General features: G+C 44.2%; 1 protein-coding gene across 1 annotated transcript in view; it reads left to right on the top strand.

The window, feature by feature from the left end:
- The window catches only part of LOC144689682 (echinoderm microtubule-associated protein-like 6), a 693547-nt gene that overhangs the window by 402783 nt on the left and 276026 nt on the right, over positions 1–14738 (top strand). Inside the window, exon 11 of the mRNA XM_078556972.1 lies at positions 8343–8507. Within this exon, the coding sequence (XP_078413098.1) occupies positions 8343–8507 (165 nt within the window). The remainder of the gene's footprint in view (positions 1–8342; positions 8508–14738) is intronic.

The raw sequence follows: 14738 nt of genomic DNA, 5'->3' as shown, positions 1-14738 counted from the left end.
CCTCAATTGGTGGTGGGGTGGAAAGGCCGCCCATGGGCCTTCCTTCCATGGACTTAATTGGATGGAGGCAGGTAGGTGGCGGGGTCCCCACCCGATACCATTCCACCTGATTAAATACTCCCCACCACCAAACTCGCCATGGGGAGGGCATTAAATTCTGTCCATGGTGTCCAATAGCAATCTGTTTGAAGGCCTCAACTCTTAAATATTTATTAACAACTTCGATGATGAGATAGAGAACCATATATCAAATTTTTCCCATGAAAGAAGGTGGCACTGTCAGTAGCGTAGGTAGAAACGTAAAGCTATAAAAATATATTAAAAGGCCAAGAGAATGGGTAAAACTGTGGCAACTGGATTTTAGTTTTGGCAAATGTAAGGTCATCAACTTTAAACCTAAAATATTCTACATGTTGGAAACCGTGGCGGTCCAAAGATACTTGGGCCCAAATCTTCCAGTCTCTAGATCGTTGAGAAGATGGGAGATGCACATCAGGACCCTGCAGAAGTCCTGAAGCACAGCCATTTGCAAAAATTGCCTGGGAAATTTAAACTTCTGATGGGCTGATTTACACTGCCCGGGACCCTCTGTGAATGTTTCTGACCCTGAGCTCAGGGCAGAGACCTGGGCCAGATACGTAGGACTTACCTGCGTACCCACCTGGGAAATGTTAGTTTAATACCTGGTCCAACTCAGTGGTTAGCCAGGGAGCTAAGGTAACTCACCTGAGCTCCCACAACCGCACCCCCCCCCTCACCCCCCCCCCCTCCCACCCCGCCAATTAAACCCTCTTGCTCGACCAGACCTGAGTACCCCCGACCACCCAGCGACCCCCCCACACAACCAGACCTAAGGTCCTGACTACACCCCAAAGCACCAACTAATCCCCAACCTTCCGACTATCCGCCTGATCTGACCTGACTATTCCTGATCAGAATGTACTAACCCCCGCCACTTGACTAGACCTCTGACCACCCGACAACTCCTTGACTACCCTCCCCCACCCTGACTAGACCCGATTACCTAACCAACCACTCAACTACACCCTGATCTGACTAATCACTCACTCACCCACCTACCTACCTCACCAAACACAAGCATTCACACACCTACCCACTTACCCACCTATCTACTTACCCACCTAGGCTCCCACCCACCTCCCCACTCACCCACCTGCCCACCTCACCCACCAACTCCCTCATACCTACCTACCTACCAATTCACCCATCCATTCACTTACCCCTCAGCCATTTACTAACTCACTCACTTACTGAAAGACTTGGATCTTTAAAACTTAACTGAAAATGGCATTTACTGTCATCCTTCTTCTGTCTCTTTTTGCATCTGACAATCTTCCCCTGGTGTGCCTGTGCTGATCCTTCAATGCTTCAGCTGGGATTATAAGATACCAGTGAAAAATCGTACACCCCAACCATCTGACTAGACTCGACTACCCCTCAACGACCACCCAGCTACCCCTCTGTCAACCCGACAACACCCCAAGCTTCTAACTAGACCCCCAACCACCCAACTACCCTCCCTGATCAGTTGACTATCCTGCAACTAGACCTGACTAACACCCCGACTACCTCTTGTCCAAACCCAACAACACCCCAGCTTCTGGCTAGGCACCCAACCACCTGACTATCTTCCCCAACCACCCGACTACATCCCAACCTGACAACCCTCTTACTTACCTCATTATCAACCTCACCACCTCACATTTACCCATCTATCCACTCGCCCATCTACCCACTTGCCCACCAACCCACCCAACTACCCACTCACCCATGCTGCCACTCAATCACCTACCCATGCACCCACCTACCCACTCATCCACCAACCTACCTATGTCCACACTTTTTACATCTCTTGTGTCTAATGATCTTCCCTTGGAGATTCTGTGAAGACCCTATAATGTTTCAGCTGGGATTAGAAGATACAGCTGAAAAATCGTAAAAAGGTCAGGTCACAGTAATCTTTGTTGGCAGAGTCAATATGCTGAGCATCGACCCTGACTGGAATTGGACCTTGAGCCCTGGACCCAAATCTTCCGGTCTCCAGATCGTCAGAGATGGGACATGTATTGGAATCCTGTGGAAGTCCTGATGCATAGACATAAGTGGAAATTGCTGGGGATGTTTCAACTTCTGATGGGCTGATTTGCAATGCCTGGCAGTCTCTGCAAATGTCACCTACCCTTTGCTCAGGGCGGCAACTTGGGCCAGATCCATGGGACTTAACTGCGTACTTACCTGGGAAATGTAAGTTTAATTCCTGGTCTAACTTAGTGGTTATCCAAGATAACTCAACTGAGCACCACAACCAAACACCAGCATCCCCCCACCCCACCCAACAACCACCTGACTATCTCTCTCGACCACTACCCAACCAGACCTGTCTAACCCCCGACCACCCAACTGTTCCCCCGATCTAACCTGACTGACACCCTGTCCAACCGACTATACTCCCAACCATCCGGCTTCCCTCCTGACCAGACCCGAACACCCCAGTAACTCCCCGACCCAACTACTACCCGACCAGACCCGACTACACCCCCAACCTTTCAACTAATCCCCCATTACCACCCTGACCACCCGCCTACCCCTTGACTCGACCCGAGTAACCAGCTGACTACACCCTGACCGGACTATCCACTCACTCACCCACACACCCATCTTCCCACCCACCCACTCGTCCACCTCTACCCACTGACCCACCTACCCACTCACTGTCTACCCATCTACCCACTCACGCACTTACCAACTAACGCACTTTCCCGCCTACCCACTCGCCTGCCTAGCCACATGCCCACTTACCCAACTACCTATTCATTCACTCACCCATTCACCTATTCACGCATTCATCCACTCACCCATTCACTAACTCACTCACTCACTGAAAGATTTGGATCTTTAAAAACTTAACTGAATACAGAAACTACTGTTTTGAAAAGGGGTCCCATCCTCCCTTTTTCCATCTCTTGCATATGATGATTTTCCCCTGGAGAGCCTCAAGTGACACTACAAAAGATAAGGCTGAAGCATTTGCAATAATCTTCAGCCAGAAATGCTGAGTGGATGATCCACCTTGGCCTCCTCTAGAGGTCGCCAGCATCACCAGTCCTCAGCCAATACGAATTACCCCTTGTGATATCAAGAAACGGCTGAAGGCATTGGATACTGCAAAGGCTATGGGCCCTGATAATATTCCGACAATAGTACTAAAGACTTGTGCTCCCAAGCTGTTCCAGTGCAGTTACAACACTGGCATCTACCCAGCAATGTGGAAAAATGCCCATGTATGTCCCATCCACAGAAAGCAGGACAAATCCAACCCGGCCAATTACTGCTTCATCAGTCTACTCTTGATCATCAGTAAAGTGATGGAAGGGGTCATCAACAGTGCTATCAAGTGGCACTTGCTTAGTAATAACCTGCTCACTGACGCTCAGTTTGGGTCCCTCCAAGGTCACTAAGCTCCTGACCTCATTACAGCCTTGGTTCAAGCATGGACAAAAGAGCTGAACTCCAGAGGTGAAGAGAGAGTGACTGCCCTTGACATCAAGGCAGCATTTGACTGAATGTGGCATCAAGGAGCAGTAGCAAAACTGGAGTCAATGGGAATCAGGGGGAAAGGTCTCCACTGGTTGGAGTCATACCTGGCACAAAGGAAGATGGTTGTGGTTGTTGGAGATCAATCATCTCAGTTCCAGGACATCACTGCAGGAGTGCCTCAGGGTCGTGTCTTCGGCCCAACCATCTTCAGCTGCTGCATCAATGACCTTCCCTCCGTCATAAGTTCAGAAGTGGGGATGATTGCACAGTGTTCAGCACCATTTGTGACTCCTCAGATATTGCAGCAGCCCATGCCCATATGTGGCAAGACCTGGACAATATCCAGGTTTGGGCTAACAAGTGGCAAGTAACGTTTGCGCCACACAAGCGCCAGGCAATGACCATCTCCAACAAGAGAGAATCTAACCATCACCTCTTGTTTGCAAGTTTTCATCCAGAATTTAACACAGCTCTTCTATAATCATATTGTTGAAGCATGCTGTTTATCACCTGTGAATTAATTGGTAGGAATAATATATTGTTCAATCTCAGACTCTAAGTCTAACAGATGCAAGGTCAGCTGTCTTCAGCTACAAAGGACAAAAGCTACTCCAAAATAATTCTTGCAATTCCAGTCGTCACTGGAGGCTCGGAAGGAAGGCACAACCACCAACTGTTGCTGTCAACTCATACACGTTTTTTATTATGGGCTGTGTTAATTTTTGTTTATTGGAGCCACAAGTCATGGGTTTAAGCCACTTCAATGCCTGTCTACTTAATTACCATTTATTATAATGAGCTCCAGGCAGTTTTGGTGGATGCATCATGGGGAAGCCCAGATCACTCAGAAGCAACACCAATTCGCAGGTCTTAGAAAATAAAAATACAGTTCCAACGCTCCTCCCATTCTAATTACTTCTTCCCACTCTGTCCCCTTATCTCTGCATTTCCTTCTCCCACATTTATGCATCAAGGGCTTTCTTCAAATGTACCAATGCTATCTGCTTCAGCCATTTTATGTGGCAACGAGTTCCACATTCTCACAGCTGTGTAAAAAAATTTCCTCCTGAACTCTTTATTGATCCATTAGTGACTATTTAATAATAATGTCCCCTTGTTTTGGACTGATCACAATCATAGAATCATGTAGCACAGAAGTAAGCCAATTGATCCTCGACTGGGTATTGTGTAATGAGAAAGGAATAATTGGCAATCTAGTTGTACGAGGCCCCTTGGGATGATAATATGATAGAATTCTTCATCAAAGATGGAAAGTGACGTAGTTGATTCTGAGACTTAGGTCCTCAATCTTAATAAAGGAAACTTCGATGGTATGAGGCGCGAGTTGGCTATGATGGATTGGGAAACGTTACTTAAAGGGATGACGGTTGATAGGCAATGGCAAACATTCAAAGAGCTCATGGGTGAACTGCAACAATTATTTATTCCTGTCTGGCGCAAAAGTAAAACAGGAAAGGTGGCCAAACCATGGCTTACAAGGGAAATTAGAGATAGTATTAGATGCAAGGAAGAGGCATACAAATTGGCCAGAAAAAACAACAGACCTGAGGATTGGGAGCAGTTTAGAATTCAGCAAAGGAGGACCAAGGGATTCATTAGAAGGGGAAAATAGAGTACGAGAGTAAGCTTGCAGAGAACATAAAAACTGACTGTAAAAGTTTCTATAGGTATGTGAAGAGAAAAAGATTGGTGAAGACAAATGTAGGTCCCTTACAGTCAGAAACAGGGGAATTTATAATGGGGAACAAAGAAATGGCTGACCAGCTAAATACATACTTTGGTCCTCTCTTCACAAAGGAGGGCACTAATAACATACCAGAAATGTTGGGGAACACAGGGTTTAGTGAGAGGGAGGAACTGAAAGAAATCAGTATTAGGAGGGAAATGGTGTTGGGGAAATTGATGGGATTGAAGGCCAATGAATCCCCGGGGCCTGATAATCTACATCCCAGAGTACTTAAGGAAGTGGGCCTAGAAATAGTGGATGCATTGGTGGTCATCTTCTGAAATTTGATAGATTCTGGAACAGTTCCTACAGATTGGAGGGTAGCTAATGTAACCCCACTATTTAAAAAGGGAGGCAGAGAGAAAATGGAATTATAGACCAGTCAGCCTGATGTTGGTAGTGGGGAAAATTCTAGAGTCCATTATATAAGATTTAATAGCTGAGCACGTGGAAAACAGTGGCAGAATCGGACAGAGTCAGCATAGATTTATGAAAGGGAAATCATGCTTGACAAATCTACTGGAATTTTTCGAGGATGTAACTAGTAGAGTTCATGAGGGGGAGCCAGTGGATGTGGTTTATTTGGACTTTCAGAAGGCTTTCGACAAAGTCCCACATGAGAGATTAGCGTGTAAAATTAAAGCGCATGGGATTAGGGGTAGTGTATTGAGATGGATAGAAAACTGGTTGGCAGACAGGAAACAAAGAGTAGGAATAAATGGGTTTTTTTCCGAATGGCAGACAATGACTAGTCGAGTACCGCAGGGATAGGTGCTGGGACCCCAGTTATTCACAATATATATTAATGATTTAGATGAAGGAATTAAATGTAATATCTCCAAATTTGCTGATGACACAAAGCTGGGTGGGAGGGTGAGCTGTGAGGAGGATGCAGAGATCCTTCAGTGTGATTTGGACAAACTGAGTGAGTGGGCAAATGCATGGCAGATGCAGTATAATGTGGATAAATGTGAGGTTACCCATTTTGGTAGCAAAAACAGGAAGGCAGATTATTATCTGAATGGCTATAAATTGAGAGAGGGGAATGTGCAACGAGACCTGGGTGTCCTTGTACACCAGTCGCTGAAGGTAAGCATGCAGGTGCAGCAGGTGGTAAAGAAGGCAAATGATATGTTGGCCTTCATAGCCAGAGGATTCGAGTACAGGAACAGGGATGTCTTGCTGCAATTGTACAGGGCCTTGGTGAGACCACACCTGGAATATTGTGTGCAGTTTTGGTCTCCTTATCTGAGGAAGGATGTACTTGCTATAGAGATAGTGCAGCGAAGGTTTTCCCGACTGATTCCTGGGCTGACGGGACTGACATATGAGGAGAGATTGAGTCGATTAGGATTATATTCACTGGAGTTCAGAAGAATGAGGGGGGAATCTCACAGAAACCTATAAAATTCTAACAGGACTAGACAGGGTAGATTCAGGACAGATGTTCCCGATGATGGTGGAGTCCAGAACCAGGGGTCACAGTCTGAGGATATGGGGTAGACCAGTTAGGACTGAGATGAGGAGAAATTTCTTCACCCAGAGAGTGGTGAGCCTGTGGAATTTGTTACCACTGAAAGTAGTTGAGGCCAAAACATTGTATGTTTTCAAGAAGGAGTTAGATGTAGCTCTTGGGGTGAAAGGGATCAAAGGGTATGGGGAGAAAGCGGGAGCAGACTATTGAGTTGGATAATCAGCCATGATCATAATGAACGGTGGAGCAGGCTCGAAGGGCCGAATGGCCTACTCCTGCTCCTAGTTTCTATGTTTCTATAATCTATTATGCCTTTGGCAGTGCATGGAAGCAGTTTCTTCACATCAACCCTTTTGAATCCTTTCACAATTTTAAATTCCTCAGTTAGGCCTCTTCTGAGGCAACCCTTTTCCAGAGAAAAGGACTCCAACCTGCTCAATTATTCCTAATAGTTTCACCCTCTTAATTCTGGTAACAACCTTGTAAACCATTTCTGCACTTTCTATCATGCTTCAGTAACTTTGTTTTGTAATATGGAGACCAGAACTGCAGTTCTCCAAACGTGGTCTAACCAAAGCTTGGTATAAATTTAAAATGAACTCCCTACTTCTGTATTCATAAACAAGGACTTTGATCCCTGAAAATCATAGGCTGTTACTTCACAGAAACAGGCAATTTATTCCATCATGTCTGTTCTGGTGTTTTTGATGTTTGATCCACCTAGTCTAATTTCACTCTCCTCTTGCATCTCGTACCCTCTGATATTTCTCTCTTCAAGGAACTTTCTAATTGTCCTTTAAAATAATTTCTAGACACTGCTTCAACAATAGTTTGTGGTTGAGAATTCCTTACTCCAACCACTCTCTATCTGAGCATTTTTTCTAAAATCCCTTTGTGATATTTTACATGATCGAAAGGGGTTAATTGGGCGGGCAGGTAGTTGTAACAATGATCTTCTATGATTGCCTACCTTGAATACATTAGTTTGTTACTCTATCATTATTTAGATTCTTTTCGGCGTCAAGCTAGATGCCAAGGGGTAAGCAAATGTATGAACATCAATGGGGCAAAGCTAAGGGCTTTATTTGAAGCTTATCTTCAGAATAACGCTTTAGAAATAAAAATGCATGGTACCAGAAATAAAAATGTGGTACCAGAGCACATTCTTATCTAATCAGAGGTTTTGATTCATGACGACATCTGTGAAACTATTTTGTAATATATTCATTTCTCAGCAGCTTTTGTTATCAAAATCAACTATGTGAAATAAATCTCACTGAAATTCAGAAGTGTGTATTGATTGATTAGAAATCCTTCATTCTTCTGCAAAATCTTTTCTATTTCTATAAAGAGTTTCACTTCTCTTTCATTGATAACTTAAGTGCTACAATCTAAAACATCTTTTCTTTCTAAGTATTAACATTTTTTTTACAGTTTGAGTTTTCTAGTTCCTGGAGGATGTTAACTTTTTTAAAAAATCTTTTGGTTTAGTCAAAGAAATGTAATTAACCATATTCAGCTGTTTTATATTTGCTACATGGTTATCTGTTTCCTTATTTTCAGGAGCAAAATTCCGTAAATATGTTGGACATTCTGCTCATGTGACCAATGTGCGATGGTCATATGATTTTCAGTGGATAGTTAGCACAGGTGGTGCTGATCACTCTGTATTTCAATGGAGATTTATTCCAGAAAGAATGTCAAATGGAGGATTCGATACATCACAGGGTAAGAAAAGCTTTTTTTTTATATCTATATATTATGTTGCAGGAGTATTTATATATAATTATATTTGTTATTGGAGCCCAACCATCTCACCCCTAGGACATCGTAGTAGGAGTTCTGCGTAATAGTGTCCTAAGCCCAACTGTCTTCAACTGTTATATCATATGACAGAAGAAAGGTCAAAGTGAGGTTGCTTGCTCAGTTTTCAGCTCCAGTTGCAATTCCTCAAACAATAAAATAGTTCATGCCAGCATGCAGGATAACCCAGTCAACATCCAGTCCTGAGCTAAATGGCAAGTAACATTTGTGCCAGACAATGAACATCTCCATCAAGGGAAAGGCAAATTATATCCCCTTGATATTCAATGGCACTACCATCACTGAATCGCCTAACATCAACATGCTGCATTTCACCAACTTCACCAGCTGCATAAATTCCATGTTTACTATAGCAGGACAGAAACTGGGTATTCTGTGGTGAGTGGCTCACCTCCTGACTCCCCAAAGTTTTTGCACCACCTACAAAGCACAAGTCAGGCCGTGATGGAATATTCCCCACTTGCCTGAATGGATGCAGCTGCAACAGCACTCAAAAAGCTTGGCACCATCTACCAGCTTAGATATCCACAACCTCCACTACCAGCATATCATGGCTGCTGTGTGTACTGCCTACAAGATTCTCATGCAGGCGAGGGAAGGCTGCCAAAGATCCGTATAAAACTTGTGCTGCAGTTTGTGCTTCTTTCATTCAGTTGTCTTCTTTCTTGTAAAGGTACATCATTGGGCAGAATTGTTCCAGATTTGCATTAAGTGCAGTAGTGGGCAGGGTGCAATAGCGGGTAGGTAAAATTACACTTTACCCACCGGGCATAATGGCAGGTTTTCACACCATATTGTCCCAAACCTGCCGCATTACTTATGCAGTCCCAGGAAACACGCTGTTCTCGTGGCAGCCAGGCTATCATTCATCCGCCATGCCTTCACCTCACTGCATCATCATGCAAGGCACCACATTTAAAATACAGCTTCTAGCCCAGGACTGCAGCAAGGAAGCCCTCAAGCACCTTTTGGATGCTGTGGAGCCCACTGTGATGTCCTCTACCCCCCCTCTGGCCGCAGAAGGGGCAGCTACATTGCCACTCTGGCTAGGTAGGCGATGGCAGTCGTGATCAGTGCCGGTGTTGCGCAGAAGAGGTTGGCCATCCAATGCAGATTGAGGATGAATGATCTCAACCATGCAGCCAGGGTATGGCAACCATCTAATCACTCTAAACTCACACACTCAAGCCCATCACGCATTCACTGGCATCTCACTCACTGCCAGCTCAAGGGACGTCACCACCCATTCTCACACACACACCCTCACATGTCCACCTGGCCTCATCTCCTCTGGAGACTACCTCCTCATTCCTCACCATCTTGAGGCCACTTGCACAGATCAACATGTGCCCCCACACACACCCTGGGATACCATTATTCCCCAACACAGCTCTCATCCTGCAGGCTCTTGCCTGAGGCCATTTCTCCCTCTTCCCCAAGCAAGACCTTGCCCTGCAGCCATTGAAAAGCCACCCACTATGGCTGATCTGGTAGGTAGAGATCTACCCGTGAGCCCCCCTAAAAGTGATGTGGTGCTGCCTGTGAAGCCTGGTGCCGATGACTGCAAGTGCTGGCTGAAGCAAGGTAGGCAAACAAACCTTGAAGCCCCGAGTGAAGCGCAGCCGGCCAAGTGCATGTCTTATATATGCTGTTGTGAAACATGTCAGCGTGTTTTCCCACCGATGTGGACAGACTATCCAGCAGGGGAGCAGGGTTGAATCTGACAGGCTGGCCTTATAATGATGTGCTGATGTATTACAATGAGGTTCCTGACGTCCGATGATGGGGAACGCAGCCCACCATTGGCGGATAGAGCAGACGATTGCAAACTGGTTTCATTACATTGTGAAACCGATTTTTGGCCTTCTCACCATATTGTCCGTTCAAGCCCGCCACCAGCAGGCACCCCAAGCCCCAATAAAAAAGCCAGTCAACTTTAAAAAGGGTTATTCCAGAGCAACAATACACTGGGATAGCCTTAATGAGCTGAAAATGGGACTTCCGCCCCTGAGGAATAGGAAGACCCGCGCTCGAGCTGCCGCCAATCTGTTGGCTGGTAGTTCAGAAGTCCTAGCAGTGCCAGAGTGTAGTAGTGGTCACTGCTGGAACTACAAGGGAGTCTTGACAAGAAGAGAACATAGATGCCAGACTTCGTTCAGTCTGGGATTTTTGGTGGGGGTGGGGGTGGGGGTGAGTCACAAAATGAGGTACAATCTTGGGGGAGGTTCCCAAGATTGGGCACAGGAGGCCACTTGAAAGAGGTACTCATTTTCCTTCCTGCCTTTTTGTCCAAGTTGGGAAAGTTAGCGGGCTGACCATTTTTCTCTGTCTTCCCCCGCCCACCATATTATTCTGATGGAGGCAGAAAAACGCCTTTAAGTGGCCTTTAATTGGCAACTTAAGGGCCTTAATAGGCCTAAGGGCAGGCAGGCTGGCTGGCTGATGCCTTATCCACCCACTGTAATATGGGGGACAGATTGGGGCTGGGCAGGAAGGCAGTGGCCTGGCCACCCATTTTATTTTACGTGCACCCCACCTTCAGATATGTGGGCGGGAGGGCCACAAAATTGCCCCCTGTGTTTGGTGTATATGTTTGAGGGCCACTGTTCCTCCACTATACTCTGTATCTTGAAAACAGGAAGATAAGGAAATTTATTTAAAGCCATCCAGCCAGCTTCTTAAAACTGTACTGCTATTTTAATTTAGGAACAGTGGAGCAGGAGTAGGCCATTCAACTCATCGAGCCTGCTCTGCCATTCAAACAGATCTTGGTAGATCATCTGCCTCAACGTTATTTTTTCCCACTGTCTTCAGATCCCTTCATATCATTAGTATCCGAAAATCTATCGATTTCTGTGTTGAACACAATATATAGTATGTATGGCACAGAAACAGGCCATTCAGCCCAACCAGTCCATGCCAGTGTTTATGCTCCCCTTGAGCTTCCTCCCACCTTTTCTCATCTAAATTTACCATGGTAACTCTTCTCCCTCATACGCTTCTCTAATTTGCCCTTAAATTCATCTATTCAATGCACTTCAACCGCTCTGTGATAACAAGTTCCACATTCTCATCATTCTTTGGGGGAAGTTTCTTCTTAATTTCCTATTAGATTTGTTAGTGACTATCCTATATTGGTGATCTCTTGTTATGTTCTTCTACAAAAGGAAACACTCTCGCTCTAATTCACTTAATCAAAAGCTTTCATAATTTTAAATACTTCTGTTAGGTTACTCCTCAGCCTTCTTTTCTCAAGAGAGAAGAGAACCAGCCTGTCAATCCTTTCCTGAATTGTATACCCACACATTTCTGCTATCATCCTTGTAAACCTTCTCTGTATCCTCACCACTGTCGCTATATCCTTTTTATAATATGGCAACCAGAACTGCACACAGTACTTTAAGTATGGCCTAACAAAGGTCAAATACAGGTTTAGCATATCTTCCCTACTTTTCTATCTCTGTAAAATCAAATCTAGTGTTTGATTTGCTTATTCATAACCTTGCTAACCTGTGGAGAAACTTTTAATGATTGATGTATTTGTACTCCAAGATCCCAAGACCTCCCTAATTCTTCTTACCAAAATGCACCACCTCACATTTATCTATGTTGAATTTCATTTGCCATTATTTGCCCATTCTGCAAGTTTATTAATGGCTCCCTGAATTTTATTTATCTTCAGTATTGACTATTCCTCACCTGCCCATGGTATTATTCCACCCATCCTTTAATGATCCTATTCCCATTCCAGTCTTCCTCTTTTTATTGATGTGCCTGTAAAATATTTTACTATTTTGTTATATGGTTCTTGATAATTCAATTTCATAGTTTCTCTTTGTCTCCCAAATTGTTTTTTTTAAACTTTTCTCCTAATGTCTTTGTATTCTCTGTTATCCTGCACTCCTCTGCTTTCTATGTACTTAATGTATGCCTCTTTCCTAACCCTCAATTGTTCCCTTGTTTCTTTACTCATCCATGGAATCTCATTTGTGTTTGTTCTTTATTTTTAGTGGGAGGTAATGAAGAAAATGTTTTCTTACCTGACTCTAAGTACAGTAAATGAACCATCCTTCATTCCTAGAGCAAGCTGTGATCCATCACGACTGAAAACAACACAGCGTACTGCCTCTTCCATTTTACAGCATGCAATAAGAGCTTGGTCAACAAGGCTCCACAAACGTACAGATCGTTGCTCAGTGATTGAGCTTCCTCAACCCTCTGGGGTAGAGAATTCTAAAGATTCACCACCCTCTGAGAGTAAAAATTCCTCCTCATCTCGGTCTTAAATGGCTTGCCCCTTATTCTGAGGCTGTGTCCCCTGGTTCTGGACTCACCAGCCAGGAGAAACATTCTATTCACATCTACCATGTCATGCCCTATAAGAATTTTGTAAGTTTCAATGAGATCACCTCTCATTCTTCAAAACTCTAGAGAATAGAGGCCCAGTTTCCTCAATCTCTCCTCATAAGACAATCCCACCAACCCAGGGATTAGTCTGGTGAACCTCCATTGCATTCCCTCTATGGCAAGTATATCTTTCCTTAGATAAGGAGACCAAAACTGTACACAATACTTCAGGTGCGGTCTCACCAAGGCTCTATACAATTTCAGCAAGATATGTTTACTCCTGTATTCAAATACTCAAATCCCCTTGCGATGAAGGCCAACATACCTTTCGCCTTCCTAATTCTATTTTGTTTGTCCAGTGAATCTTATTAATGTACTCATTTCCAAGCAGCTATAGGTATCCCATGAGTATAACTCTATCTGTAAGATATAGGGGTGAATAAAATCAAGTATTTTCAGACAAATACATTAATATTTTCTATATTTCAACTAATTTTTATGCGACTATCCACATGCTTAAAGCTATTTCTGGACATTTTCTGAAATATCTGCATGCAGAGACTAAGATTTCTCAGAAACATGTGCATAATCTTACATCCAGTTTTGGGTGCCTTGTCCAAGACAGTAATGGTTCTGTTAAGGTTACGACAGGATTGAATTGTCACCTGGCAAGTCACTCCTGTCCTATGCAACTTTGCAATACAACTTGGCCTAACCATGGATCGAGCATTAGAAGAAAGATAGTTGTAACAGGGAAAAATGATGAAAGGTCATCAATCTGAAATGTTGGACCAAATTTTTCCCTTCAAGGTGAGAATTGAGAGTTGGGCCATTTCTCGATGTTGCGATCTCGCCTCCTGAATTGCAGTGCCTGTCCACACTATTTTCATGGCAGGATGGAGCTGGGCTAGGTTGGGGTTGGGGATGCTGCCTCCAGAAGTAGGCCCGAGGGGAGGCAGGTAGACGCTGAGGCAGGCAGGCTAGAAGGCCTACCTCCATTCACTGGGACAGTGGCCCAGTGTACATGAGTGTTAGGTACCATATGCCCTCACACCCCACCTAATCAGCATGCCCCCTCCAACCCCTCATGCACCCTCCATAACCCCCATGCCCAATTACCCAGTATCCACTATGGACAGAACTCATGAACCCTATAATGACATTGAGAAGTCTTTGAGATACTCATGAAACTGTCAAACTAAACAAACATTCAAAACCCTCTTCAAAATACCTTAATCCTCTGAGGAGCACATGGCCATTCAAATGTCACTTAAAAATAATCCTTTTAAGTGGTCATACATATATCAAAATAAACATGTAAGCATACAAAAAACCTCAAAAGAAAATAAGCCAATAATTGCTCATAAAACTGTCAATAAAAACAAAGTTCACAATCCTCTTGACATCTGTATCAATAACCCATGCTGATTTGAGCCCATTACTAGGGTTTGGAGCTCAGCCAAACATTATAATGGGATTCCATTGCACAGCTGTGTCAACAAAGCCTGCAGAGCTGAATATATTAAAATGTTATAAGGAGTGGAACAGATAGGTGGGCTGAAAAGATCAAAGTATTTTTAAGTAGCCTGAGCAGATGGCCATCTGTTCCACTGCTTTAAAGGCTGGACAGATGGTTGGGCTGAATACATTAAAGCCTTTTGAAATAGCCTGAACAGATAGTCATCTTTTCCACTGTTTCAAAAGCTCAATGGAAGGCTAGACTGTAAATCAATATAAAGATTGAAACACTGGGTCCAAATGACAGGTTAAAATCTGAATTTCAATACT

This window comes from Cetorhinus maximus, chromosome 14 (assembly GCF_964194155.1).
Source record: "Cetorhinus maximus chromosome 14, sCetMax3.hap1.1, whole genome shotgun sequence".
NCBI classification, from domain to species: domain Eukaryota; kingdom Metazoa; phylum Chordata; class Chondrichthyes; order Lamniformes; family Cetorhinidae; genus Cetorhinus; species Cetorhinus maximus.
Note: the sequence above shows the minus strand (reverse complement) of the source record. Positions and strands in the feature narration are given on the sequence as shown.